This window comes from Scatophagus argus, chromosome 6 (genome assembly GCF_020382885.2).
Source record: "Scatophagus argus isolate fScaArg1 chromosome 6, fScaArg1.pri, whole genome shotgun sequence".
Classification (NCBI taxonomy): domain Eukaryota; kingdom Metazoa; phylum Chordata; class Actinopteri; family Scatophagidae; genus Scatophagus; species Scatophagus argus.
In genome coordinates this window covers 11,778,554-11,804,912 of record NC_058498.1, presented here as the reverse complement: position 1 = coordinate 11,804,912, position 26,359 = coordinate 11,778,554, and the positions used below count along the sequence as shown (strand labels likewise).

The 26,359-nt window shown below is 43.0% G+C and overlaps 1 protein-coding gene across 16 annotated transcripts in view; it reads right to left on the bottom strand.

Moving 5' to 3' along the window:
- The window catches only part of adgrl2a (adhesion G protein-coupled receptor L2a), a 93,382-nt gene that overhangs the window by 3,150 nt on the left and 63,873 nt on the right, over positions 1 to 26,359 (bottom strand). For 3 of the 16 annotated variants that reach the window (XM_046391055.1, XM_046391057.1, XM_046391056.1), the window contains 17 exons: positions 21,467 to 21,766; positions 20,617 to 20,720; positions 19,437 to 19,622; positions 18,766 to 18,804; positions 16,645 to 16,828; positions 15,798 to 15,920; positions 15,158 to 15,363; positions 14,334 to 14,507; positions 13,500 to 13,709; positions 12,506 to 12,726; positions 11,790 to 11,856; positions 7,778 to 7,869; positions 5,144 to 5,312; positions 4,814 to 4,942; positions 3,953 to 4,049; positions 2,164 to 2,292; positions 1,419 to 1,436 (listed from right to left, as the gene is read on the bottom strand). In XM_046391055.1, the coding sequence (XP_046247011.1) occupies positions 1,419 to 1,436; positions 2,164 to 2,292; positions 3,953 to 4,049; positions 4,814 to 4,942; positions 5,144 to 5,312; positions 7,778 to 7,869; positions 11,790 to 11,856; positions 12,506 to 12,726; positions 13,500 to 13,709; positions 14,334 to 14,507; positions 15,158 to 15,363; positions 15,798 to 15,920; positions 16,645 to 16,828; positions 18,766 to 18,804; positions 19,437 to 19,622; positions 20,617 to 20,720; positions 21,467 to 21,766 (2,448 nt within the window). Of the gene's footprint in view, positions 1 to 97; positions 151 to 1,384; positions 1,437 to 2,163; positions 2,293 to 3,952; positions 4,050 to 4,813; positions 4,943 to 5,143; positions 5,313 to 7,777; positions 7,870 to 11,789; positions 11,857 to 12,505; positions 12,727 to 13,499; positions 13,710 to 14,333; positions 14,508 to 15,157; positions 15,364 to 15,797; positions 15,921 to 16,644; positions 16,829 to 18,765; positions 18,805 to 19,436; positions 19,623 to 20,616; positions 20,721 to 21,466; positions 21,767 to 26,359 lie in introns of all 16 variants that reach the window. The other 13 variants (XM_046391066.1, XM_046391071.1, XM_046391059.1 and 10 more) reach the window with 9 other exon arrangements.

Here is a 26,359-nt window from a genome sequence, read left to right as displayed (position 1 = left end):
GTATCAACATGGGGCAGCCATCTTTGTTCTCACTACAAGGGGGGAGCCCACAAGCAGCACTCCACCATCACCACACACAGCAGGTGAAAAGACTCACTTTAGACAACTCACATCATGTCTGTCTGCTCAGGCTATCTGGTCTAAGAGCAGCTGATGTACAAAAGAAAGTAAAATGATTTATTGTAACATGAAGAAGAATCACTCAAAAGAACAACAAAACATAAATTAAAAGTCTTAACTGCAAATTAGCGAGAGCAAGGGTTCAGCAAATGAAACAAGCAAGCATTAAATAGCTTTTACTTTATGAATTACAATGCCAACAGCTACTTTTTGGCCGATTTTTTTTTTTTTTTTGGTGGGGAGGGGGTTGTTTGTGCTGGTACACTTTCTGTCCATTAGTGGGCAGCTTGTCTACCCAAGGCTGGCAAAGGTCAGAGCTTGCCCGCAGCCCAGCACTTGGCATCCGTCACAGTGACAGTTCCCAGTGAGACCCCGGTCACGAGCAGAACAGCTCAAGAATAACACAGCCGCTGCAGAGGTCAGACGCAGTCATGTTAGGAATTTCTCAAAGCATGGAGGTCATGGAAAACGGCAGCGAAAAGGATAAATATTAGTTATGCCATGATTGAGAGAGGAGATAAAGGAAAGATTTGCTCTGTTGTGGCTGATGTGCTTCCTCATAGAACAACACATGTAAAAAATTAAGATGAAGACTAACGGGATATTTTGCAGCAACATTTGTCTTTGTCACAAAAAAGGGGGAGTCATTGTGATTATTGGAAGCATGTGAAAAGTGCTGTTTCTTTACACAGTCTAGTGGAGAATTAAGGGGAAATGATGTTAATAAATGTATGTAAAAAAAAAAAAAGAAAGAAAGAAAAAGCAAACAAGGAAAATTTAACAGCTGCTGCCATGAAGTCTTGTGCTTATGCCTGCCAGGAGGCAATTTAGTGTCCAGACAGGTGTTGTCTGGAAAGGTGTGAGGGGAATACTACTGGACACTGAGACTGCCGAATGCCACAGGAGGACAGACATTTGGGAAGAAAAGAAAACAGAAAAAGAAAGTAAAACAAACAAAAATCTCTCTGATAAATGCTCCAATCTGCCAGGAAAAGCAACACCTTTTTGGTTTGTTAAAAATCACAAATTAAGCAGAAGAGAGAGAAGCAGAGTATTGGGCATTTGCGATAAAGCCGTCAGATCTTGGAGAAGACTTCAAATGGCTAAAGAGGAAATCTTTCGTTTGTTTTCAAATTAGAGCAGAATTTGGGTGGATAATTTTGTGAACCACTTGCTCACTGAGTGTGTGTTAATGGCCTAAAGTAAACCAGTGATTGTGCCAGGGTTTTGGTTGTTTTTAATAAGCATGCTGAAAAAAATTTACATTTGATAGGCAAAGTTAAGTTTTACTCCCATACTTGTCTCTCTGTAGGTCACTAGAGGGAAGCACAAGGGAAAAGCACAAAACATGACAAAAGATGCCATTTCAGTTTCAAAATAGAATAGCACACATAATGGCAGCACAGTCTTAACAGTGTGATACACGCTTAAAAGCTAACTGAAAGACTACATCTATCTACACACAGACAACTTAATGCAAACGTTGCTTTAAGGAGCTCTGTAGTAGTAACATAGATCTTGCAGTTTAACACGTTTCCCTCTAACCCCCCCCCAAAATAACAAATCACCTGATGAATTCACGAGAATAAATCTTAATAATCATGCAGTTTATCCTACGGCTTCACCACTGTTTACATTATTGCAAGGCAGAGCATGCATCATCTCCTTCCCATCTTAATCATTATGTCCCGTTCAGAGTTCGGATAAGAGAAATATGAGAACACAGAGGATGGATTGAGAAGAACCGCAAACATCTCTCCGTCCCACATGAAAACAAGTGCACGTTTTACACACACACACGCGCACACACACACACACACAGGATGTAGTGTATCAAGTATTTGGGAGACAATGATTCAGAAGGAAAGGCGATACTGCAGAACATCCTGCTGTTCACTTGGCCTGCTGTATACTCAACTGGAGAGACAAAGAGGGAGAGAAAAAAGAGGAGACAGAGAGAGAGAGAGAGAGAGAGAGAGAGAGAGAGAGAGAGAGAGAGAGAAGAAAAGGCTGAATGCAGGTGAAAGTATTCAGTAAGCACACCTGGCGAGTTAAACACTGGAGCCGTGGGGGTGTTACATACGACTGTCTCAGCCAGTAAGGTGTTATAAGGGTTGTTAGTGCCTTGTGGTCGAAGAAGAGGATTTGTTAGTAGGTAATTCCCGGTCATTCCTGGAGTGGCAAGACAGAAGAGAAGCAGATATGAAAGTTTCACGAAGAAAAGAATTTAAGGACATTTTGTTTAAGCATATGGTGTCATCCAGGGTGTCTGAGTGAAGTTTACTTTGAGGTTGAGAATGCAGAGTTTGAGAGGGAAGCAGGGAGAGGCAAGAAAACCAGCTTCTTCTGCTCGTTCCAGAAATATGCAGCTTGTGCGCCTTCCTCACATTTATCAACTTAAGTTCACAGGATTTTAAACTTTCAAGTTAATTTGTTATGCATGCTGTGGATCATTCATAACTCATTAATTTATGAACCAATTTTCAACCCACTGAGCTCATTATTGCATCCTGTCACCAGTGCTTTTCATAAGTCATATTTACTTAATATTTTGAACAAATACAATTTTTCAAAAATAGCATCCTGCATCTCTGTGATTGGTAAAAATGTTTTACTGTCTGAAGTAGGTCCAAAAATAAAATCTCCCCTAAGACAAAGAGACAGAGTCCTTCCAAGTTTTGCTATCAAAATCTTTATTCCGATTCAAATTTGGTCATTGCCTTCCAAACCTCATCTTCCTTTTATTTCTTCCCCAAGCTTGTGGTTTGTTTTAGTGATCTGAGGTATTTCCATTGCCATTTATCACCTGTGTTAAATGCCATCTGTCATGTTGGGAAGTCTCCAGGGATGTTTTTAATGACAGGGAAGTGCTTCCAGGAGATACAGCCCTCCTTTAGTGCACTGACTCTACAGGGTAACTAGGCTACTACACCCCGGAGTGATCAATATCCAACCTTTACATTAACATCTGCAGGAAGCGGTTTTGCAGGGGCGGGGGGAAAAAAAGAGTCCTGCTCCATATTGTAACTGATTTAGAGAAAATGTGCTTCAGAGGGTCTAATGTTTTGCCTTGAAACTGACAGCGAAAAAGAAAGAGCAGGCAAAGGGTGGCAGCGACAGGAGTCAGAGAAGGGCAGAGGAAGGACTGAAGTCAGACTACCTCGGTGTAAACTCTCTTCCCCCGCATGCTCGAAAAACCAACTCAGAGGCAGCAGAAAGCCTAACAACACACTAAGCACTCCAGGTCAGCCAGAGTTGAACATCATCTTCTCATCATCATATTTGTGCTCAAGCTAAATAATAAATGAAAGTTTTTTTTTTTTTTTGCCCTCCCTCCATCATAAATCCCCCTGTAAAGTAACAGAGGGCACCTCACATGCCAGGCAACAAATGGCCTCTCTGCGTGTCAAGATTTTTCTAAAATACCCCCTCCGCTGTTTTCAGTTTTGTCTGTGTTTCCCCAGAGTCTGGGTATGAACTTTAGACAGCCAGCGCTTAAATAAAAAAACAAAAAAAAACCCACTCTTCTAGCTTTGCCCCAATTTAAGAGTGACGTTACCGGCCAGAATGACAGCGCACAGTATTTGAGGACGGATTTTTGTAATCCCTAACTGGCAGAACAGAGAGACAAGACTAAAGGCCTAGGTCTTTTTTTTTCTCCCTTTTCACCATACAGCTCAGTCTTTTCAAGCTGAAGGCATTTATTATAACTACCAGCATAGGATCCTCAATGGCGGTGTGGGATCATTGGAACCTGAAGGAGGTATTAATAGCTGGATGATGAAATGTGTGCATAGGTGTGCATGTGGAGAGAAATGAGGTGTGAACTGACCTTGGTTAAGGGTGGAGGTGCTGTTGATGTCACCTGAGATAAAGGAGGACTCAGATTGTTTTCTTACGGTGTCATTCCACATTCTCCTGATACGACTCTGTCAGGTCAACAAGGGACAGTAATTAGGACTTTAAACAAGCCCGCTCACATCCCAGATCAACTTCCATTTATTTTCTATGTGCATACTACTGGCTTTGACACTCCTCACATGCCTACTAGTACTGCAGTGAGGAAAAGGCAACTCTAATGCTCAGAACTAATTTTATGTAAGTCAGCTCTTGAGTGACTTCAGCTCCAGTCATGAGTATCCCGAATAAGGCTGGAGGTTTAAGTATGATAGGGATGTTTCTCTATAAGCACCGTGCATCTGGAGGTATTGTCTAATAAGGCCCATTAGCCTTTAATAAGAAAGGGATCGAGCAAATGTTTTTTGTTTGGTTGCAACTTCGGGCTTTCCCACATAGTAAAATGTGCTTGCAATGCTCTTTAAGCAGCGCAGTACCTTTTCCCATGCACATGACGTTAGTGAGAAAAAAGATAAAAGCAAGTGCTAAAGGGGGCAGAACAGAAGAAAGGCACTCATGCAGTACAGCAGATATTGCTTGTAAAATATGGCACAATGTTTGTGTCTCTGAAGCTACATCTGAAACTAAAATGCATGAGGTGCATTGATTTGGTGCCATACCTGCATGCTCATGATGAAAGTAGATTCATCATGTGCGAATGTTTAAACTGTGGGGTTCTTAACAATACAAATGAACTGTATGAGGAATGTGTGTGTGTGTGTGTGTGCAGAAACACTGTATTCTGCTCTGTGTTGACACTCGGTGAGTCTCTGGCTGTACGAAGCAGCTGGTCTACCTGTGTACCAGAGGAGTAGCGAGCGCTGGTCCGTGTGGTGGAAGTCTTTGCAGAACCGTGCGAGCTCTCGGTCGGCAGCCCTCCGCAGCAGTACGTGTGGCGGAAGCACTTGCTGTACTCTTTGCGGACCTGCGTGAGTAAACAGCTCGGCGTTTACATACATTGTTGACTTTACACATGACTTAGCCAAGATCTTGAAGCGAGCGGCTTCTTTATATCAGCGTGTGGCGCTCTGTGAATTCTTGATGCTGGTTGCATTCATATTCAGAAGTGTTTCACCTTGAAAGAAAAATCGCTGTCTTTGAGCACTGCGGAAAATGAGAAACTCACTTTTTTCTGGAGGAGGCAGTGGAAGATGAAGATAAACATTCCTTGGAAGGTGTTGAAGATAGTGAAGAGGTACGCCATGACAATCGAAGCCTCGTTGATGAAGAAGAGACCGAAAGACCACGTGAGACCCAGCAGACACAACAAAGCGAAGGCTCCCATGACCCAGGATCTTAAGGAAAGAAACAAAAAAAGGAGGACAAATACAACATGAGAGGCACTTAGGTGGGCTTTTCAATCACCTTAACTGTGAAAAACTAGGGAAAAAAGCTGTAATCCAGGTGAGAGGAAAACAATAAAATGACAAACGGCACCTATACCATCCTTACATCCCCAGGCTCCCCACCCCTCCATCTACACACACTGCCAGCCCAAAACTTGAATGCAGTTCTTGCCATTGAAAGGCAAAACACCCTCATCTGGTTTTCTGTAAATAACTATTTACACGTTAGAACATACAGAACAGCATCATCAGAAAACACGGTGTCTTTAAAAACAAGATAAAAGAAGCATTTAACACTCAAAATCTTCCTAATATACTAAATGTTTATCTAGTGAGCGTGTTATCGGAACTGGGCAGATGTGGAAAGAGTTCAAGGAAAAAAGGAGATTCCTCCACCTCGTGTGTGAAGGTCCTGTGGAGCCTTCAGACACCAGCAGTGGTCACAGTTCGGTGCTCAAACACGCAACAACAACAACAACAACGACGACAACAACAGCAACACCAGCAACAATGGATTTCAAGATGATGGACATCGTGAAAGCAAACAGTCACAAGGACAGTGGATGAGTAGCTTTGAAGTTGTGGTTTTGAAAAACAAAAAAAAAAGACAGAGAAAGAAAGAATAAACAAAGAGAGAGAATAAACTACAAGCTGAAGAGGAGACTTCTGGGCAGCATGTCCTTACTTGATAAACCGTTTATTATCTTCATAGCTAGAGAGCATGATAAGCAGGAAGAGAGAAACACAATTAGATCAGAGCGCATAACAGCGTGGGTTAGTCGGCATTTGAGTAAGATATCTTCAACTTTGATCCAAGGGAAATCACGGGAGGCAATGAAATTAAGCGTTTAGCAAGAACTGAGAGATTGTACGTTTTGCTGTTGATGATTCAGTTACAAAATCCCGTGTAAAACATTTGCTCAGACCACATTGTCTGTGGTTGAATTTGCAATGATGCCACTGCAATACGTGGGTGGTGTTGTGTGGGTAAAAAAAAAAAAAATTGTCTGAGGTGTATAGTAAAGGCTTACCCAGGCAAATCTGTATTATAGTAGCCGTCACAAACGCGATAATTACTGGTGTGGATCGCAGAACAGAGAGAGGAGGAGAATGACAGCAGAGGAGAAAAGGAGAGGCCGTGCGTTAACTTTGCCTTGACATGCAACATGCAGCGACACTGGTGCTAAACTGACTTTTTTTGACAAAACTTTGGCACAAAAAGACATACAGAAAAAGACCACAGGGAAACAGCTACTGATGCACAATGTACCTCTGCAGTGTAAACAAGCTTAAGACAAATCGACCCCGACATCCAAGTAGGAATGCGCACCAATCTCACCATGCGCCACCATGTTCGGTAAATGTGTTCCGTTGCGGTTTCCTTGATAAGGGAGTAGTCTATCTCAAATAAACCAACAAGTCTAAATAAGCCCTTTTCTGACTGTTCCTTCCTGATTGCAGTTTTACCACAGCGTTGTAATGTTGCACACATTCATTAAAGAAAAATGAAAAATAACAAACAGTGGATGGGAAAAAATAGCAATGCCACTGCTCCTGAGTGGAGAGCTGATGTTGAAATACGGAATAAAATGGCAAGGGGCTGCGCTGCTGCAAGCAACACAAATCCAAAAGGAAAATGCTCTGAAAGCCAGTAAACAGCAATGACTATCATTTCCACAGAAGTGCAAAAAAAAAAAAAAAAAGGAACCAAACCAAAACAAAACAAAACAATTAGTGCTTCAGAAAACGTTGCCTTCCTTTCCAAAGCAAAACACGTCATAAATGTTGAGGCCACTCAGAAAGCCTGAACTACAAGGGGTCGGGGGGGTGGAGGCTGGTGGTCGGGCGGTGGTGGTTATGCAGGGAAGGAAATTCTTCTTTTTTGGGGATCTATAAAAAAAGTTTGACATGTTCCAGCGGCGAACACACATGGTAGCTGTTACACTGCACCCCACCCTAGAAGAGCTAACGTTGCACAGTTATGTCGCAGCCTGAGAGTGATGCGTGTCATGCCAGTGCAATTCTGCGGCCGGTGGCTTGGAGCAAAACAACGGAGGGCGAAACGACTGTTCGGTCATCATGACAGCTAAGTCGTGCAAAATGTCTGACTGAAAAACTGTGTAACCAAGTCAAAATAATGAAGATGGTCCATATGATCTGGATCATTAAAAAAAAAAAAAAAAAAAAAAATCCATATCCTTTAATGTCACTTGCTTATCCAGCACTGAAATTAGGCTTGGTGATAGAGGTGATAATGCATTTTCCCATGAAAAATTATGATGTGGAAAAAATAATCATTACCTCAAGAGTAAAAGAGCCTTAGTTTTCCTGGGGGTAGTGGCAGAATAGCACCAGTGTTACATTGCTGATAAGCAGGAAAATGCAGGGGGTTCAGCATATGACCCTTTACTTACTTTATATTCTCCAGTCGGCTAGAGTCTGGTTTCAGGGTGGTGGAGTGCTTCACCATTTTGTACATTGTGATGACCAGGAAGATGAGATTGAGCTGTCAAAACAGAGTAATGGCAGTGTTAATACATGAAGATGTATGACTCAAGATACAGCAGACAGGGAGAAAGAGGAAAAAAAAACTGTTAATTTGTCTATAAGTATTAAAAGAGGAGAGCCTTCAGTTCTCTGCATGTCCACAGACTAATCCAATAAACATCTATCGTTCCAGCCGGGCTCAGACGGGCCGACTGGCGCCAAATTTAGTGTCATTCTATATCAATAAGAGCATGGAAATGCATTAAAATCCATCACAGTAAAAGAAAAAAAAGAAAAAAGAAAAAGAAAAAGAAAGAAAGACCCACACAGCAGCAGTCTGGTGAAGTCAGAAGGGAATGAAAAGTAGCAGGAGAAATAAGAGACTCTCTTGTACAAAACAACTGCATATCATTTTATGCACATAGTGAAATATTATAAGGTATAACCAGCTCCGAAAGGCTGGGGGAACATGGTATATTTTGTTCGATCCTTGCGTGTGGACAGATGAAAAGAGAGCCAGAAGGAGAAACAGAAAAGTATGGGGGAGATGGTGTTTGCTTGCTTGTTTTAATGTATTAAATCTTAAGGGAGCCGGTGGCACATATCAGGTTGAGACAAGGATACTATGTGCTGCGTTTCTGAACGCATTCATTCAGTACCTTAAAAATCAATACTGTGATTTAGAGACACAAAGGCTGGGTGGGCCAGCAAGGAGCCGCTCCAAATAATTTACTTCAAAAACATTTATTCTGGGGCAAACTAGTCCCTGACACAGCATGTACATGCACTCAGGCAGCAGAGGAACCAGACTGTGTTTGTACTGCAAGCTGGGCATGTATAAATAATGTCAAGGAATATCTAAGAAAGAAAAATTGAAATGTGTGTCTCCAATAGCGCACAGGATCAGAGAAATGAAAAATACAGCAGACAAATACATGTAAGTTATTGTGCTGCATGTGAGACAACGAAGAAAACAACAAAAGCTGTTTTCAAGGTGAGCTTTTTCAATAGCGTTAGTTTCAGCGTTATCGTGTTACCTTTAGAACGCCAAAGCATAAGCAAGACAAAGAGGGAGATGCATTTTCTGTGTGAAATAAACAAATGACCTTTGTGAGCTGAACTCAGACCACAGCCGTTCACTCTAGTACAGAATTTCTCCGTGTTCTGGTGCACACTGCTATCAAAAGACTGCCTGTGATCAATACATCACTCCTCCACATGCAATCAACCCATGGAGCCGCTCACAATAACCCCAGCAGTAAAAGAGAGGGGCGACTGTGGATAAAAAAAATAAAAAAAAATAAAAAAAATAAAAATCCTGACTCGCCAGCCTTCTTTTATATCAGAGACAGCACTGAAACTATGTTTTGTTTCTCAGCTATCAGCCATTATTTCTATCAGTCGTCTGCATGAGTCAGACATTGGCAGGATGGGGGAGGTGGGGACAGGAGAGCGAGGACTGTTTTTTTTTTTTTTTTAAAAAAAAAACCTTTCACACAGCCTTGAGTGGTGACATGGATCCAATGAGACAGAGGAGAGGGACACAGTACTTTCAAGTAACCCAGCACAGCAAACCCCCCCCCATGCTTTCGCAGCCCTTCCTGAGGGGATCCCCCCCTTTGCTAGAGCTGAGCTGCCTTGCCTCTATCCTTCATTCTGTCTCTCTGTCTCTGAATCATCACTGCAAGCCATGCAGAAGCACCTCGCCACACTGGGACCAAGGAGAAAGCTTTTTTTTTTCTGAAGTGGGCTGTGTGTGTACACACTGAACTCCAAATGAACTGCCAGGGATAAAATATTAAAGGTGCAGATGGAGCTGTCCAGATGATAAGAACTGCTCGCGACGTGTCATGATCCAAGAGGCCTTGTGTTGAAGCTATCTCAAGCATACTAATGGCTCCCCCCCCACCACTCATTACTTCCATGTTCCCCTTTCATGGAGCTAATACCCTCTGTGCCCAGAGACAGGGCAACCTCTGCCTAAGAACAAGGATCTAAATGCCTTCTACTGGCTTTTGTTTTGTGTCAGTATTTAGGACCTGTTTCAAAAAAAAAAAAAAAAAAGCAAGAAAAGAGAGTGAGAAAACAAAAGGACAACAAAAAAGCATGACCACCCTCGGTCAAAAACAATGTTACTTGGCGCAAACATGGCTTGGGTGGCGTGTGGAGACTCAGACCTGAGCCAAAGCAGCACTGTTTTCTCTTCTTTTCTCCTGCTCATGTGCCGTTTCTTTTCCTTTCTCTCCCCCTCATTGACAAGGACAAAGCCAATTTGTAGAGAAACCAGGGTCACGGATGGTGCAGACAAACCTTGCTCCTGCACGCTCCCCTGAGATGGCCCTTTCCACAGTACTTTGTCTTTTTGAGTCAATTGTTGCACAGAATCAGAGGAGCAGCGTGCGATGCCGGAGCACAGCGCAGCGAAACCTCATTCCTGTCACACATTAGCTCTGCTACAATACATTAGCTCCTCACAGGGTCATGATTCTACCTCGCCGGTCATCACCGCCGGGATCCTGATCATCTTTCCCACTACAGAACGTATTTTTCATGCAAATCTTAATAGAAGCAATGCGCAATTGGAAAACAATGAGGGCCCAATTTAGGGAAAGGAAACTGTGGCTGACAGAGCATTTGCTGAGACAGGGAGAAATGGATGTTTGCTTTTTTATTTTTATAGCTTTGCCTCAATTATAAGCTCACACATTCAAAGTGGGTGCTGGGCAAAAAACAAACACAAAAAAAAACTCCCTCCCTTTTTCAAATGCTGAACTGAGGGGCAATGTCTCTCTTTGAGAAAACTGAAATGCAGCACAGTGAGCACATTCGTCTTTTATTTATTCTGCTACCACGCAGACAAAGACTTGCATCTTTACTCTGAAAGCTCCTAGCGGCGTGCCAGTGGTTCGCGGAGGCTCGCTGGAATTTGACACGGTGCCCCCTCTCTTCAGTATATTTTCAGTGTCAGTTTGATGTTCAACAGAGGTCACTGCATCTGTACATACAGCACTGACTATTATGCTGGATAATGAACACAGTACTGAACAAATACCACCAATCCTCCCCAAGACAAGTTTGTAGAGCCTCCTCATCCCTTGGCGTGCATGAGGGCAAAGCAATATGTGCAGTGGTGGGCCAAGAGGAAATATCTGAGGAATACCACCTGCTATTTCTTTCGTTTTTTTTTTTTTTATGCAGGGAGGCAAGACTCCCAAAGGTCTCATTCTTCTGAGCCTCTCTGATGGAGCGGGAGATAATAATGTCATGACCAGTAAATAATTGCATGCCTCAATGGGACATATGTCATCATGATATGCTTCATGTCCTTCACCCTGATGGTCCTTGACCAAACAGAGAGGTGCTTTTGCTTTTCCTTCTTCTCCCCTACACTGTCATCTGCTATTTACTGAAGGCAGTCTCACACACACACACACACACACACACACACACACACACACACACACACACACACACACACAGAGGGATGCTGATGCAGAGATGGAAAAAAGGAGCTAAAAAAAAAAATCTGAGTATGCACTTCCAAATGCACGGCTCAGGGCCATTTTTTAAATCTTTTTTTTTTCCTTTTTTTGCTCCTTTATCATAAAAACTTTTTGTAAGGCCTATTAGGCGATATCTGTATCATGAGACTTCATGGGAGTTTTGGAAGTGCAAGGTTAAAGTACGCTATCAAAATCCTGATCCTTGTCAGGTGGTGAGAGGCAGGGAGGATTGTCGGATGCCTCGAAATCTGTCTTTGGCGCAAAATTAACCTGTCACCACCGGAGAGACTGAGGAGCAAAAAAATCTGGCAGACTTTTCCTTCAGTTCAACCACCTCAATTCCTCTATCGCTCTCCTTCATCTCTTTCATCTCAGCCTCTCAGTCCCTTCCTCACTCCGTCAGTCTCAGTATTCAAAGAAAAATAAAACAGCTTACCATGATGATAAAGGTGACAGGTCCTATAAAACTCCATATGAAATGATTGTCCACACTTAGCCAGCACCTGTGACAAAGAAGCGCACACTTCAGCTCAGGGGCAGAACATAAAAACGCTATCAGTCTTGTTTTCATGCTCCTGTAGCCAAGCACTAATGTAGAGATGTTAATTTCTGGTTACTTGGGCTGATGAGTTCGTGTAATTTCAGTCAATATTTAACTTGGACGGCTTTCAATCGCTCCTCTCACAGGTTAAGCATTAATACAGCTGTACAAAACAATGTGAAGACCCCAAAGTAGCCCCTCTTGATAGCTGGGTCTTAGCTGAGATACGGCCATTAATCTAGGTAAAAGGCTTTTTCTACACAGTGCTCTTCTCTTTAAGGGAGCATTTACAAACAAGAGGTCACAGGAGGGTCTTTAAGCAGAAAGGCTTTAATGTAGCTGCGGCCCTCCCTGAAAACCACAGTGTTCAGTCCGTCAGCCACTTTCAAATGACATAAAAAATTGAACAGCTGTCCATCCCTGGCAAAAGGAGCTCAAATGTTTTTGGTGTAGTCTCCAGAGAGGCACATAAGGCACTGGCAGGCAGAAATGGTGAGTAGATTTCTTTTCAAAAGCTGCCAAACACAGACACAGCAGGTAAGCCTACACAGTGTAGCAACCAGTGTGTCTGCTCTGAGTTTCCAAGGATTTGTTCTGAAAGCTGCACTTACGCCTTCTCGGTCCCGTAGCTCTTGTAGTCAATAGCTGCGGAGACGCCCACCACGATGGCAGGGAAGAGGTAACCGGACACGTAGTAGTACTTTTTCCGTGAGTATTCGCTCTCAAAGACCTCCACCAGCATGAGGTACAGCTGGACTCCCTCAAGACACATCCAGGAGAAGGAAGCCAGGAAGAAGAAGTGGAGGATCCCAGCGATGATGGCGCATCCAATCTAAGATTCAGACAAAGAACATTGAAGGAAAAGCGAGGATAAACACACAGTTTCCACGAAAGCTCAGCTTGTGGTGCAAATGTGATATAAAATATGATATATAAACATGACAAGTATCTCCATAGCACTTTCTTTATTGAAAATTGTATATCACCCCCCGCCCCCCACATCTTTTATTAAAACCCACTGAAGAGATGACATTCACCGCTGCTGCCTCACACATTCACACATATCAGTGAAACTGCTGGAAAAAGGCAATGAATATTCATTCTCCACATGGGCTCTGACTGTGCACAGGTTTAACTTTCCATCAGCACGATAGAAATTTAAATGGCATTCGTATTTTAAGGTTGGAGCTGGGAGATTTAATCATACAGCTCAGCATTTGAGGCTTTGATTCTCAGCTGTATGTGTGGTAAAATAAGTTTTTGTGCTTCTGGAGACTGGAGAGGAAATTCAGGTGAAGGAAAGTAAAAAAAAAAAAAAAGAAAAGGTATGGATGCAGGCTGTTCCATGGCAACCAAGGCTTTAAGTGAAAAAGGAAAAAAGACCTGTCAAGCCGAAGACATGGCCCCTTAGTAATCTATATTAATGGTGCTGTCCCACTCATGTCATGTCAGGGACAAGCAGAGAAGGTTGGAAACAAACAATGCTTAAAGTCTCATCCATTTCTCCCTGAAAGGGTCTTTTGTTTTGTTTTGGCGGCGAAAGGAGATAAAGTGAGCGGGAATGATTCAAAACCAAATCAATAGGGTGCAATCGTTTCAGCTTACCGTCGGTTCCGTCATATCGATACCAATTAGGAATATTAACTCTGCGATGAAAAGATTGATGCACAAGTTCTTGTGGATGGTGTTGCGATCGCTCTGCAGGCCCCGGAAGAAGCAGAAGGTGAAGATGCTGATGGCGAGGCAGACGAGGGACACCACGATCCCGACTCGAGTGATGACAGTCAGAAGCAGCTCGTGCCCTATGTTGTTACCCTGTAGGGCATGGAAGATGGCGAATGGCAAATTAGGAAATATGATTGTGGAACAGAGAGCAGCTGGCTTGCTTTTCTTTCTCTGTGAGAAATGTCTGAAACATTTTATGTCTCAAATTAGAAGCACTGAACTTCCTTAAAATATGCTACTAAATTAGCATATTCAGTCTGAGTTTTCTCATATTTATTTTTTTGTTTTGGATACTTTCACCTCTGCAGGTGAAAGCCCTGAGAATTAAGTATCTGTGTTTTTAGTTTACAATTAAGGAGAGTCACATTGCTTCATTTTAGGGAACCACTGACCCACACAACATTATGTTCTGGCTCAGGCTTTGGCTGAGCGTTTTGGCGGAGAAAATGATGCGTTTCAAACCAAGTTTTACTAAATTAAACACTAATGAAGAAAGCAGCACAGCGTAGAGTAACTGCACCAACCGTATACACAAGCTTCTCCTTAAACCTCGCTGCGATTACTGTAATCTTGAAAGACTGCCATTTAAATCTAAAAACATGAATGTTTGGAGCTTCGGGTTTGCTTAAGAGACAGAAAAAAAAAGAAGTCTCAAGCAGTACACGTGGGTTTGAAAGAACACTCTAAAGGCAGGTATAAATAGAAGTGACATACTGAGATTTCACGGTGCGCCATGAGGATGGCAAAGTTGGTGAGATGGTTGCAGGAGCAGGTGGTGTGTGTTTTATTGGAGTCCAGGAGTTTGCAGCCTTGGGTGGACCAGTAGCCCATCATACTCCTCTCAGAGTAATTCCAGAAGGAGCAATTGGAGTTGAAGTAGTGCTCCATCTGCAGATAACAAGAGATATGGTTAAGTGTCCAAATAATTGACTGCCTGAAATTGAAGTACATGTAGAACACAGAGGCCATTTACCCCCTACTCATACAAAGTATTTTTCCACACTGATATGGATGAGGATTTTTCACTTCACAGCTCTTGTGAAGCAATTCATATGTTGTATCTCATTTGGCACATGCTTGCCAAATCAACCGAAGCATAGTTGGGTATACGAGGCCTTAATAACAGAGAGACATAATTGTTTGACAGCATGTCTTTGGAATTGCACAGTTTCTCTGATAAAGAATGGAGCCACTCGTGGCCCTCTGGGAACTCTGGTGACAACTTTAAAAGACGAAAGATAATTGGTGCTCCAGTAATTTTATCCTAGATTGTACGGCTAATCTAGGAGTTAATTTCCCCCACTATAAAAGAAAATGGGTATCATTTATATCCCAATGTTGATTAAAGAATTAGTTTTCATTAAGAATTCACTTAGGTTCTAAAGACTCCTTTAATTTGATGTTCAATGACTTAAATAAACTGCCGACTGACCTAGCCAGACATTTACAATTCAAATTGCAGATCTCTGTCTACTCTGGAAGTTCCCTCCTGGTGTTTTTAATATGACTTCTCCATTCACTCCAGTAGGGAGACTCACATTAATGTGCTTCAGGGTGAAAATCACCGGGTCATTAATGAATACACGGCTGGACTCTTTGTTGATTGAGGCGGCGATGATGTCAGAGTTGACAGCCACTGACACGTTGCGGCCATAAGCCTCGTTGGCCATCTTGATGGTGGCGTTTTCTGCACTGAGGAACTGGCTCAGGTTCTTGTAGAGCACAAAAACCAGCTTGGCAACTCCTGCAGAGCGAAAGAAGGGGACAGATGTCAAAGGATGAGAAAAGAAGAAAAAAAAAATCAAGCAAAGTACAAAGAACCGTGGTGACAAAATATGCAGGACACGAGGACTGAAAATACTTTAGACTCCGATTTATTTCAGTGTAATTCAATTTAACATTTAACATTCAACAAAGGAGAAAGAAGAGAATTGCTCGGCCGAAATCACAGGGTTTTGGGGTTTTTGAGATAAACTCCTTTGTTGGGCTCCAACACTAATACATACAGACTTCTTTGCCTTTTCACAGAAACAAGGCTGGGGCAAAAAGTCAGACACACATAATTACAGTGCCCAGTTACTCACATATTAAATAAGCACTTCATTGCTTTTAGAATAAGCAGGAGTATGTTGACCAAGTTTCTTTCTTTGCCTTCAGCATACACTGAAGAGAGCTCACCATTCCGACTGTTGAGCTTGACGGTGTTGGCCGACAGCTGGATTGAGATGCCGCTCTCGCTGGACTGTGGGAATTTAAAATCCTGGACCTGGCCATCCGTGCTGAGTACATACACGTCAAGGACTGTGCAGAAGACAGAGCACAGAAGAAAGATTAATGGACAAGAGCAGTGAGATATTGGTCATTTCAGACTGTTTGACTTCAACAAGAGGGTATGAAAACAAAACAGTGCAGCGATGCCACGGCTTTCTTCTTGACATTTCTGCACAAACTGAAACGTTGGCACAGGCCAAAGGACATATCAGCGACTAACACACCAAAGCTTTGTGACAGTGAGCTACACAATAAAAACGTCAATCACAAAGTGATCATTTCGGCCCAGTGAGACGCTGACTAATATGAATAAAACAACACTGCAGACTGAGGAGAAGCCTTCCTTATATGGTCTAACAGCAGAAGAAAATGAGGAGGAAGCTGTGGATAAACAATGTAGTTTTTCTGACTCCACAGCAGGCTAATGTTCACATTAATGTATAGAGTTACAAGGTCTAGACGCACACATTTATAAACTAAGCGAGCGCAATCAGAGAATCCAGTCTATTTAATTGTCTGATATTCATCACTTTGTCAGTAAGCGACTCGTTAAACCTAATATGCGCTGTTTTTTTTCTGCTCCCTCGAGGTTTAAATGCTTATTATGAAAACAAAGTCCTTTTTTATGCGGCTGCCTTGTTTTCCTATCACAAGAGTTACTCTCTCAATGAATTGGAGGTAATCAAATTAACTTAACTCGCATCAATCGAGTGCGCTTGTCACTCGCTCGCCACAAACTCTTGTCTTTACTTACTTATATTTTCTGCAGGAACTTTGACAATGGCGGGTTCCATGAGGTTGTCGGCGAGGACAAAAGCCCCTTCCTCTAAGGTATCCAGTAACATGGTGGCTGCGTGCGTCTGCTCGGTGCTGTTCATGTCCTGCCATGACTTCAGGGCCTCCGGTCGCAGAAGGTTATCTACAGTGTCCACAATGGCCTGCGTCCACCAAGACAAACATTAAGATACTTGAGCAACTCTGAAAAGATGAGTTTGTATGGAGACATGAGGCAGTGACATGCAAACAGTGAAATGAAATGAAGCATCACATCTGTGAGGATTAAAATGAACGTATGAAAAAAAAGAGACAATTGCGTGACGAGATCGATTAATTACAGACATTCACTGAATAAGAAAGACATGATTTCTGCAACTGTATTGATCACGAAGGAGGAACTGCAGAGGAAGAGAAGAACAGGAGCGTCACTGGGGATGGAGAAGATTCGGTTTCCTATTCTGAGGGTCACAGTGTATTGAGCCTATCAGGTTGGTCGAGAAGCAGGATATTAAGAGATGGCCTGATGAAAGTGAAAGGACCACAAGCTGCCCTTGATGAAAATTCTCTAATTGCAAAGTTCAGTATTAATGCCTTAATTTTTCTTTTAATCCGTAATTTCTTTTAAACTTATACTCAAGTTTTTAAGTCAGTTAAAAAAGCATTTAAAAAGCACAACAAAATATCATCTTAAACGAACTGCATCTTTTGACCAGACATTTTTCCATCCTCACATTTTCTGCCTCCCGAACAGCTCAGGGCAGGCAGCGGTTAAATTGGGCGTAGGAGTCAGACAGCGGTGGGTTTTCTTAAGGAAACAATCAAATCAATGCGCCTAATCAGGTAATCAATGCTGATGATGGCTGGCGGAGAAGGTGGGCAGGTTGGGGTGGCTGTAATAATGCTGCATCAAGTATGGCAGATGTCAGATACTGCTGACTCAACAATCTCTGTCCCAGAGCCTCTAATGCTGTCGTTAGTAAAGTAAATGCTCTCATTTACATGAACACAATCTCTCTAACACTGTCGCTACCTCTCAGTTCAAACCTAAATGTTGTGATGTTAATATACCAAAATCATGAGGTCACATTTTTGGGCAAGTGGTGTGACTGCATACATGTATTGTTCTCCCTTTCCCTCCTTTCTTTTTATGAGCTCACGGCCGTTGACTGGCTAATTAGCTCGATCCATTTTAATACCCTCCCGAAGGAGAGATCTGGATTGGGGGGGTTGGGGGGATGTGGGGGGGGGGGGGGGGGGTGACTTTGGTGGCAGGTGGAGGACACTGATCTCCCTAATGGTTGAGGGATATAGGAATATATGGCCAAAATACTTTGAGGTATGAACCCAACCGGATAGCATTCAAGGAAAAAATAGTTTGACCTGGCTGACCCTATTAACCAGCTAGAGCTTACAATTTGCACCTTCAATTTATGAAACAAATGACTTCCACGACCTAAAACCTGTGTCCTTGTGAATCAAGAGCCACCGTTTTTTACTTAACATTTGGTGAAAGGTGAGGTGACGGTCCTTGGAAAAATAAAAGCTCTGATGAGCTGCGTTTGATGCAGTATTCAGGGTGGGTGTTTCATAATGTGGAGAGCTGTCATATAAAAGTAAAAAATGGTAAAGTGGTAAATCCTTCAACAAATGAATAATGAGAGGGGCGTAAGACCAGGATGTTGTAGTGTTAGGCATCCAGACGTGCAATCTTGAGTAAACACTTAAAATACACACAAAAGGGAAAAACAGAGTGAAACAAAACACGTGATCGCTGCCAATGCATAGAGTGGAAGGAAAAACAAACACACAAACAAACAAACAAAAAAAAAAAAAACAACACAGAGACACATCCAAGTAAAGTAGCCACCTCAGTTCACTCGAGATGGCTTTTTTTTTCGCTTAGAAAAAGCACTTTGGGTACAATTGTGTCTGTGTGTAAAGCAATTACTCAGAAGAAGTAGGAAGCACAGGGAAGAGGAAGTACACGACAGAGCAGGGGGGGGCATGCTGCTGAACTTGGGCCGGGTCATATACAATAGCACAGGAACAGAAGAGGGGACGGCAGCAAGCAGAGTGGGCAAAAGCACTGCTCCCGTACCTTCATGTATGCCCTGCATGTCCTTTCTCGTTTTTGAAGCTTTTTTTTTTTTTTTTATTAGAAAAGGAAAAGAAACAGATAAAAAATAGAAACACGTAATTTGCACAAGTTCATGAGCTTCGTAGAAACAATTCCCAGCCTGAGAGGTCAGTGTACAGACTATATACAATATACAGCCACTCCCCATCACATGGTGCACTCACGTCTCATGTGCAGCTGACCTGCCTACCTGCAGACTGAAGAGCAAAAATGCTTTAACTCACATTTATGACAAGCTGTATTTTCCTCTCGAATCCTCCTGCCACGTCATAGAAGCATGGCCAATACCACACATGCACACAATACTGCCATGAACACAAATCTCTGCTACACGTCAGAGTCTAAAACAACAAAACTACTTTCTTTTAGCTTTATTAGCTTTGTCTGTCTCACAGCTTTCCCGAACTTGAAAAAAAGAGTGCATGTGACAAACAATAACAACTGCTGTAAATATTACTGAATAAAGTAAGGGAGCTCTGTGTTCCCTTCTGCATTTGTCGTTTAACACTATTAACTTGTCAGTGAACAGTGGTGCAGCGGGAGAAAAGTGGTGCGAAATGGTTTCAGTCTTTATAATAACATGGTGCATTAAGTGACACAAGGGAAGGCGTTTTTCTGGTGGTTGTGGTTACCTTGTTAAAGCTCCGTCCTGCAGAATCCTTCTCGCTGGGTCTGAGCTCCTGCAGCTGAGCATCCAGGATGTCCACCAGCTGCTCCATCAGGCGCACCGAGGAGCTGACGTCCCCGGCAAAGATGGGGCCTTTGGTGTGCTTGGCTAACTCGTTGGCCAAGTTAGCTGCATTTTCACCGCTGCGGATCTGCAGGGGTGAGAGTGAATAATGTTCACAGGAATGCAAGAAGACAGATTTGGAGGGTTATTCGCAGCCCTGTTTCTGACATCAAACCACACTTGAATGAGTCCTTGAAATGCCAGTTGTGAAAAGGGGGTTTAATGTTGCCATGGTGGCAGTTTTTTCAAAGTGTGGCAAGTTAAAAAAAACAAAAAACAAATCCAGGTACACTGAGAGCTGCTTGCTGTGACTGTTGTTGCGTCTCTGGCACACATTATACAGAAGTGAGACAAAAATATTGCTTCATGTAAATGACCTTTAACCTGAAGGCACAGATAATATGGTAATATACTTCTGATTATATAGTGCTTATGTCTGTCATATCTCTGTGCACAGTTTGTGGATGTCATAATCTTCTTATATACGGTAAGCCTTTTACAGTCTTCACCTGTGGGGGCAGCTGTGACCTAGAGGTTGAAGAAGTGGCTTGTGACTGAAGGGTTGCGGGTTCCCTCACTGGACATGGAGGAAAAATTTGGGTGTGGTAGAGTGATTAATGCGAAAAATGCCCCCCCTCATTAGCTGAGTGATGTGCCCTTGAGCAAGGCACTTAACCCCCAATTTGCTCCCCAGGTTTCTTGACAGTGGCAGCCCACTCTCCTGTGTGTGTTTCACTGCATGTAATTTGCTGGGTGTTGCATGTGTGTGTTCAACTAAGGATGGGTCAAATGCAGAGGACAAATTCAGTGTGTGTATGTAAAAATATATATACTGCCAATAAAGCCATTCTTCTTCTATCTTCTAGTAAATTTTGGAAAACATGCACATCAATAGGTGACAAAAGGAGCTTTTTCAAGCCCTTCAAAGCCAGTTTTGCTGCCATCTATGTAAGTGTGATTAAGCTACATCACGCAAAAATCCATTACAAGGACACGTTTCCATTATTTTGTCTGCGTCCTGTGTGTTTTTAAGGAGCACATTCCACTTAGAGGAAAAACAGTGACTCAGAGCTCATACAAACCTTCTGGGCTACTTGGTTGACCCAGTGGGAGGTACAGTTGCTGAGATCAGGGCCCTTAGGGTGCCAGGTCCCATTGGAAAGGACACATAAATAAGAGGCTGTGCCTGAAAGGGAAAACAAGAACAAAATAGTCAAGTTCAATCAAGTCAAATCAAATTCATTTTCCCATGAAGTCTTTTACAGGCAAACCAAGGACAAAAACACAGACAACATGAGGAACATGCAAATTTTTATCTTTTCTACAACTGTGAAGCCAGCTTGTGTGTGCTTTCCACAAGTATCGACCCTGGAGGATATCTTGTTTTTCACTGTGCTTGTCTGGTAAGACTGGTTGATTCCGTCAAAGGACAAATTAAAAAGAAATTGCTGAATACGTCAACCATGGAGAAGTGAAATTTTGTTTTCTGCAACCTTATTTTCTCAAAATACTTTCAACAGCTTGATCCTGTTTTTGTGGCAACGACGTTTCCGCCGTCCTAATTAGCACTGTGTCTGATGAACTCTGAGCACTAACACGATTTCACACACACAATCAAATGAGGGATGCACGTCTCCACGCTAGCTGCAGGAGAAACAGCTGAGCCTGCTCCCCTGCAACACAGCCGTTAGAAATTGCTAAATCATGTTTCGACTTAGAATGACACAGCTACAATTTGACGCCAGTATAAGCTCTCTTTTCTGATTCCCCTGAAAACAGCCTCACACTGGTGCTCTTTAGAGATAAAAAAGATCCTTGTATGACTATCAGACAAACCTAACAAACTCATGGACGTTCTCTTGGGACGCCTCAGGTCATAGCGAGAGCAGCAAGCACACGGCCCTGATGTGAGACGGAGAGAGCCCTGTTTACCTCGTGTTCCTTTGGGGCAAGGCCGCTCCACAAGCATGCCCCTCGGGGTCTGAGGCCACGTTATGTCTCTTTCCTCGGTGGCCTTGCAGAAGCGCTCAGGTAAAGGGAAGGACTCGAGGGGTGGAGGGGAAGTAGTCTGTGGAATCACAGGAGGCGGCCGGGGAGCTCCCCTGCTGCCTTCCCTGAGCCCTGTTGTGGTGGTGGTGTTGGCCACACCCCAGTGCGCCGTGGTTGTTGTGGTGGTGGTGGTTGTAGTTCTCTGAGGCTGAGGGGACACGGTGACTTCTGACAGTGGTGGAGCTGTGGCAGAGACAAAGGCACACCGTTTAGCTGGAGGGCTGTTATGTGATAGCGTGCGGCCCAGCGGGGAAAACACAATCTATTCCATGATTTATGGAGTTTGATTCGAACTGGGTCACATATTAATCAGTGATTACGAAAACATGGTGCAGTGCTGTGGAAAAAAAAAATGCAAAAATAAATACCAAATATTAGTTTGTGATACTGGGCTGCAAAAATGAAATTGATTTTGACTTGACTAGTCTGACCCACAATTACAGCGTGAGGTCAGCTAATTAGACGCACCCCTGGTACGCATAATGTGAACTATATCAGGTATTTTTGCAAAACAATCTGGCAGCTTTTCAAACATTGACCTTTGATGCCCTCATGTGCTACTAAACCTTAACAGGTGAGCTCCTGTAAGCAACATTCCTATCTTTTTTCCTCAACATGTTCAACACTGTAATGCTTATACATCCAAGTATCCTGTTGTGTAAATTGCTGCTAAGTGCTTTGTGCAACAAGCGTATTTGCCTTCCCGTTGACTATGGCTTATCCAAGGCACTCAGTCTGCAGTGAACAAGACAATAATTACAGTAACATCCTCCTGCCTGGCAATCATTCTTGCCTGGGAGATTTTGTGGCATGGCTGATTAAATTTCAGTAGAGCAACATAGAAGCTGTATGTGTAACCGTGGTGCCTGAACATTCATTTTACAGTTGTTTCTTGCTACAGCTCATACTCTGATAAAGCAGGTGTGCAGTAACTCATGCAATGCCCCAGGCAAAAACAATATGTTTCCGTCCCGGGAAAGAAGAAAATAGTGCACTCCTTACATTTAACATGAGCCACTAAGGAAAAACGGCAAAGGCATTTTTCTTGTGATACACCAGAGAAGTGTGAGCAGCCCTGTAATTACATTTCATAAAAGTCGAACATGAGGGAGTTTCATAGATGAAATGTTGATAAACACTACTTGATATAAATCTGCTCCACATCTACAAGTACAAAGAGAAAGCAAGACCCCCCCCCCCAACACACACACACACACACACACACACACACACACCACACACACATAAAAAAGTATTTGTTGGTTGAATTTAAAAGGCTAAGCTACATAAATGAAAGGAGCTCTGATTGGAATGCAATGCGCAGACTGAATCTAATCGCATTTGAGTACTTTGATTTCCTCCATTAGGCTGCCTGTAGAGCATGCAGAGAATGTGAAGAGGTGCTGTTACACTGCTTGAGCCGAGCACAGTCGTCATCAGTAGCACAACCGTTACTGAAAAACATTGACGAGGCCGAGAGTCAAAGAGAGGAATGAGTTCGAGGCAGGACATGGGGAGGGGGGTGAAGGAAAACAGAGGCACACACAGAGGGCGATAACAGGAAGATCCAAAAACAATGGGGCCAAGGTGGAGAAGACAAACAGAAGACAGTTTCTGTCCTCCGGTGGACTGCAGGAGAGGCAGCCGGACCCCAGGCAGCAACACCTCCAAACACCTCCATATCTATTGCCTCCATTGGATAATGGGTCTGGCTGATAGCAGCAGCCCCCCCTGAACACACACACACACACACCAATACTATCACTAAAAGCCCCCACAGTGTGGATGAGAGGCTTCAGCACAGGTGAGCTTTGATGCTGGCTGCTACCTGTGGCGAATTAGGCTCTATTGACCAGAGGAGATGACGCTGTGCGCTCCCTCCTGGTGATGGGGGTACAGAACTCAACACACACACGCACACACAAGCAGGTGACATGAAGGTGTACACAGCTGACTGGCTGTTTTGACACTGAGCTGAAGGCAGATTTGGCTGGCTGGCTTCACCTCAGCCTCCTCTTCTCTCGTCCCTCCACCCCCACCTGTATCCTTTTACTCAACACAGTGAAATTCTCGCCTGCACGGCCTGTCACAGCGGATGAGAGACAACCAGTGCTTAGTGTCCTTTCAGCACTAGCATTTAACTGGCTGTGAGAAATGCCCGTCTCTATTCTGCTCCAATACCCTCTAATTGCTATAACCGCTGTTTTTTTTTTCATGACTCACTGAGAAGACTAACAGAGGTGAAAGCAATAGTCACTAAAGAAATAAATAAACGCTTTGCAAATTTCTGGATAAGTTTACACACTACAGCATGTAATGGCGCGGTCAGGTCTGAAGAAAATAATTGCATGTCGACTTATTTTATGAAGCAAATTATTTTTGTTGTTTCTTTTTAAACATCTGGGTCAGGTTTGCTTGGCAAACGTCCAGAAGATTCCCAAGAAACTGTGAGGCCCCCTTACAGGTTTCTCATTTCAAAAGTATGAAAGATGATAATGATAAGATCCCAGTCTCCATGGGTGGGGAGTTTAGAATCCAGACAGAAATAAAATGAAAAAAAATCACTGTTCAAGCAGCATGATTTAAGATTAAGGGCTCGCAACCCCAACCAATAAATCAAAGAGGCATCAGCTGTAATCCAAGCACATTCCTTAAGCATGTCAACTAACAACTGTGTCTTGTTTACAGCCTCGCTCCAGAGGCCTGCTTGTCATGACTCGCTGGGATGCTGCGCTCCAACATGTACAAATAAATCACTTTGAAGTTATGTTTTTTGTTTTTTTTTTCATTGCAACCTGCAATTAAAATTGAAACTGTTAGGGCAATTAATGTTAGCATTGCTTAATACCAAATAATATCATCTGGCTCACCTACAGCATTCCATCGGTGAGAGATTGGCCCAAAGCAAACCAGATGGCTTTAGCTTTGGAAAAAGAGTGTGAGGTGCATGTGCTGAGCCCACTGTCTGTGCTGCAAGAGACAGAAAAGCTGTGCTGGAATTGGTAGAGATTGTTGCTCTCTGTGTGCATCATCACAGAATACAGCTGTACATTAAAGACCTTCATTAGCAAGAAATACTATGAAAAGGACACAAGTAAAAGGGCTAAAATAATCCTGTCGGGGAGGGTTTCATTTCATGTTTATGAAGCGAGCTAATCCTCTTTTGCGTGTGAAAAAGATGCTAATGTGAATACAGTCTTCCCAGAGAGATTTGTGCATAAACAATGCAGCCTCTCTGACCATTGCTGTTCCTGTGTACATAGCGTGTCAGCCCGTAATCCTGCCAGCAACACAATAATCTTATTACTTTTATGCCGTAGCTGGGTTTAATTTGATCCAATGAAAGCCGAGAGGAATTAACCCACAGGTATTAAAACGGACAGTCCTCTCAGGCAGTCACTTCTTCACAGAGATGTCTAAGTGGATAAGTTTATAAGCAGTCACTGTGAGGGATAGGTATTGATTTGTCGGTAGTGCTGCAGCAGCCTTTCCTATACCTTTTGTGATTCATAACATGGACCAAATATTTTCTGCTTTCTACTGTGGCAACACACGCCTGACACCACTGAATACCTTCCCTGTGAAATACTCCTTTGATTATGACAAAAGAAGCAAATCCCACGTTTGCGAAACCAGAACAGGATCCTTGATTATTATGTCTCTGCTGCACTCAGCCCAAGGGGAACCTTCAATTAGCTGTCATAGAGTGTGAGTGCATTGAGTGATGTTCTCCAAAGTACCGCCAATAGTTAGGACGGACTTATTCATAAGCGCTTTGTGCGACTCAATGCCCACACGTTGTTGCACTTACACAGTACGTATCTCAGTGGATGTGTTATTACCACTGGGGTCGTAGGTCTGGGACTGATGACAGACAATGGGATGAAAATGTAGGAAAGGAGCACAGCCTTCAAGTAACTACTCAGGAACACACACACCGCCCACACACACACAAACGGAGACAAGACGAGACTTTACCAGGACTCAGCAGTCATGCCGGGGTGACAAATGAAAAACGACAGCATTTGTGTCTTTTATATCATGCTTAATGGATTCGCTTTCAGTAGGCACTGCATGGTTGTTCATCAGGGTAATGTTTCATACACATTACCAGGTGCTGTTTGTTTTGCAGGGGGGGGGGGGCAATGGTAAGGGAACACATATTTAGCATTTGTTTCAGCTAATTTGCTTCATAAAAAAGTTAGGAAGAATTATTATTTCTCACTCCTCCTCCATCCTCTGCACCATCAAACAATGACATGATGGTTCAAGGCGAGTCTGCTTCAGAGATTTACCTTTTTGTTCTCGCTTTATGGGAGACTTGCTAAAGTAAAAGAATCGTGTCTTTTTGAGCACTGTGAAATGTGGCTCTCGGGTGGTAATCACCTCCTAATGGAAGAGGAACAGCAAAAGTTAACAAGTCAGTGGAACCTCAAACAATTCAAAGTCCGATTCTGCCATCAGGAGGGGGCCCACGCTCAGTCTTTGGGAGGGGACCAAGAGACTCTAGTGGATGGAAGATAAACCAGAAACCCATCAGCTTAAAAGTCATTCGGCAAAGAGCGCAGGTTAATTGAAATAAGGTGTTGAACTGTGAAAAAACAATGTGTAAATTGTTTCCTCTGCTAATGCTGCTACTGAAATATCTGTTACAAACATGCATTTCACTCAGTCGTCTCTGGATGCACCCCTGCTTCGAAGTTCATATGGAAATGGAGCTGTTCTTCAGTATGAAATAGTGTGATGATTTATAATACGCTTGTGATGCATTTTGAT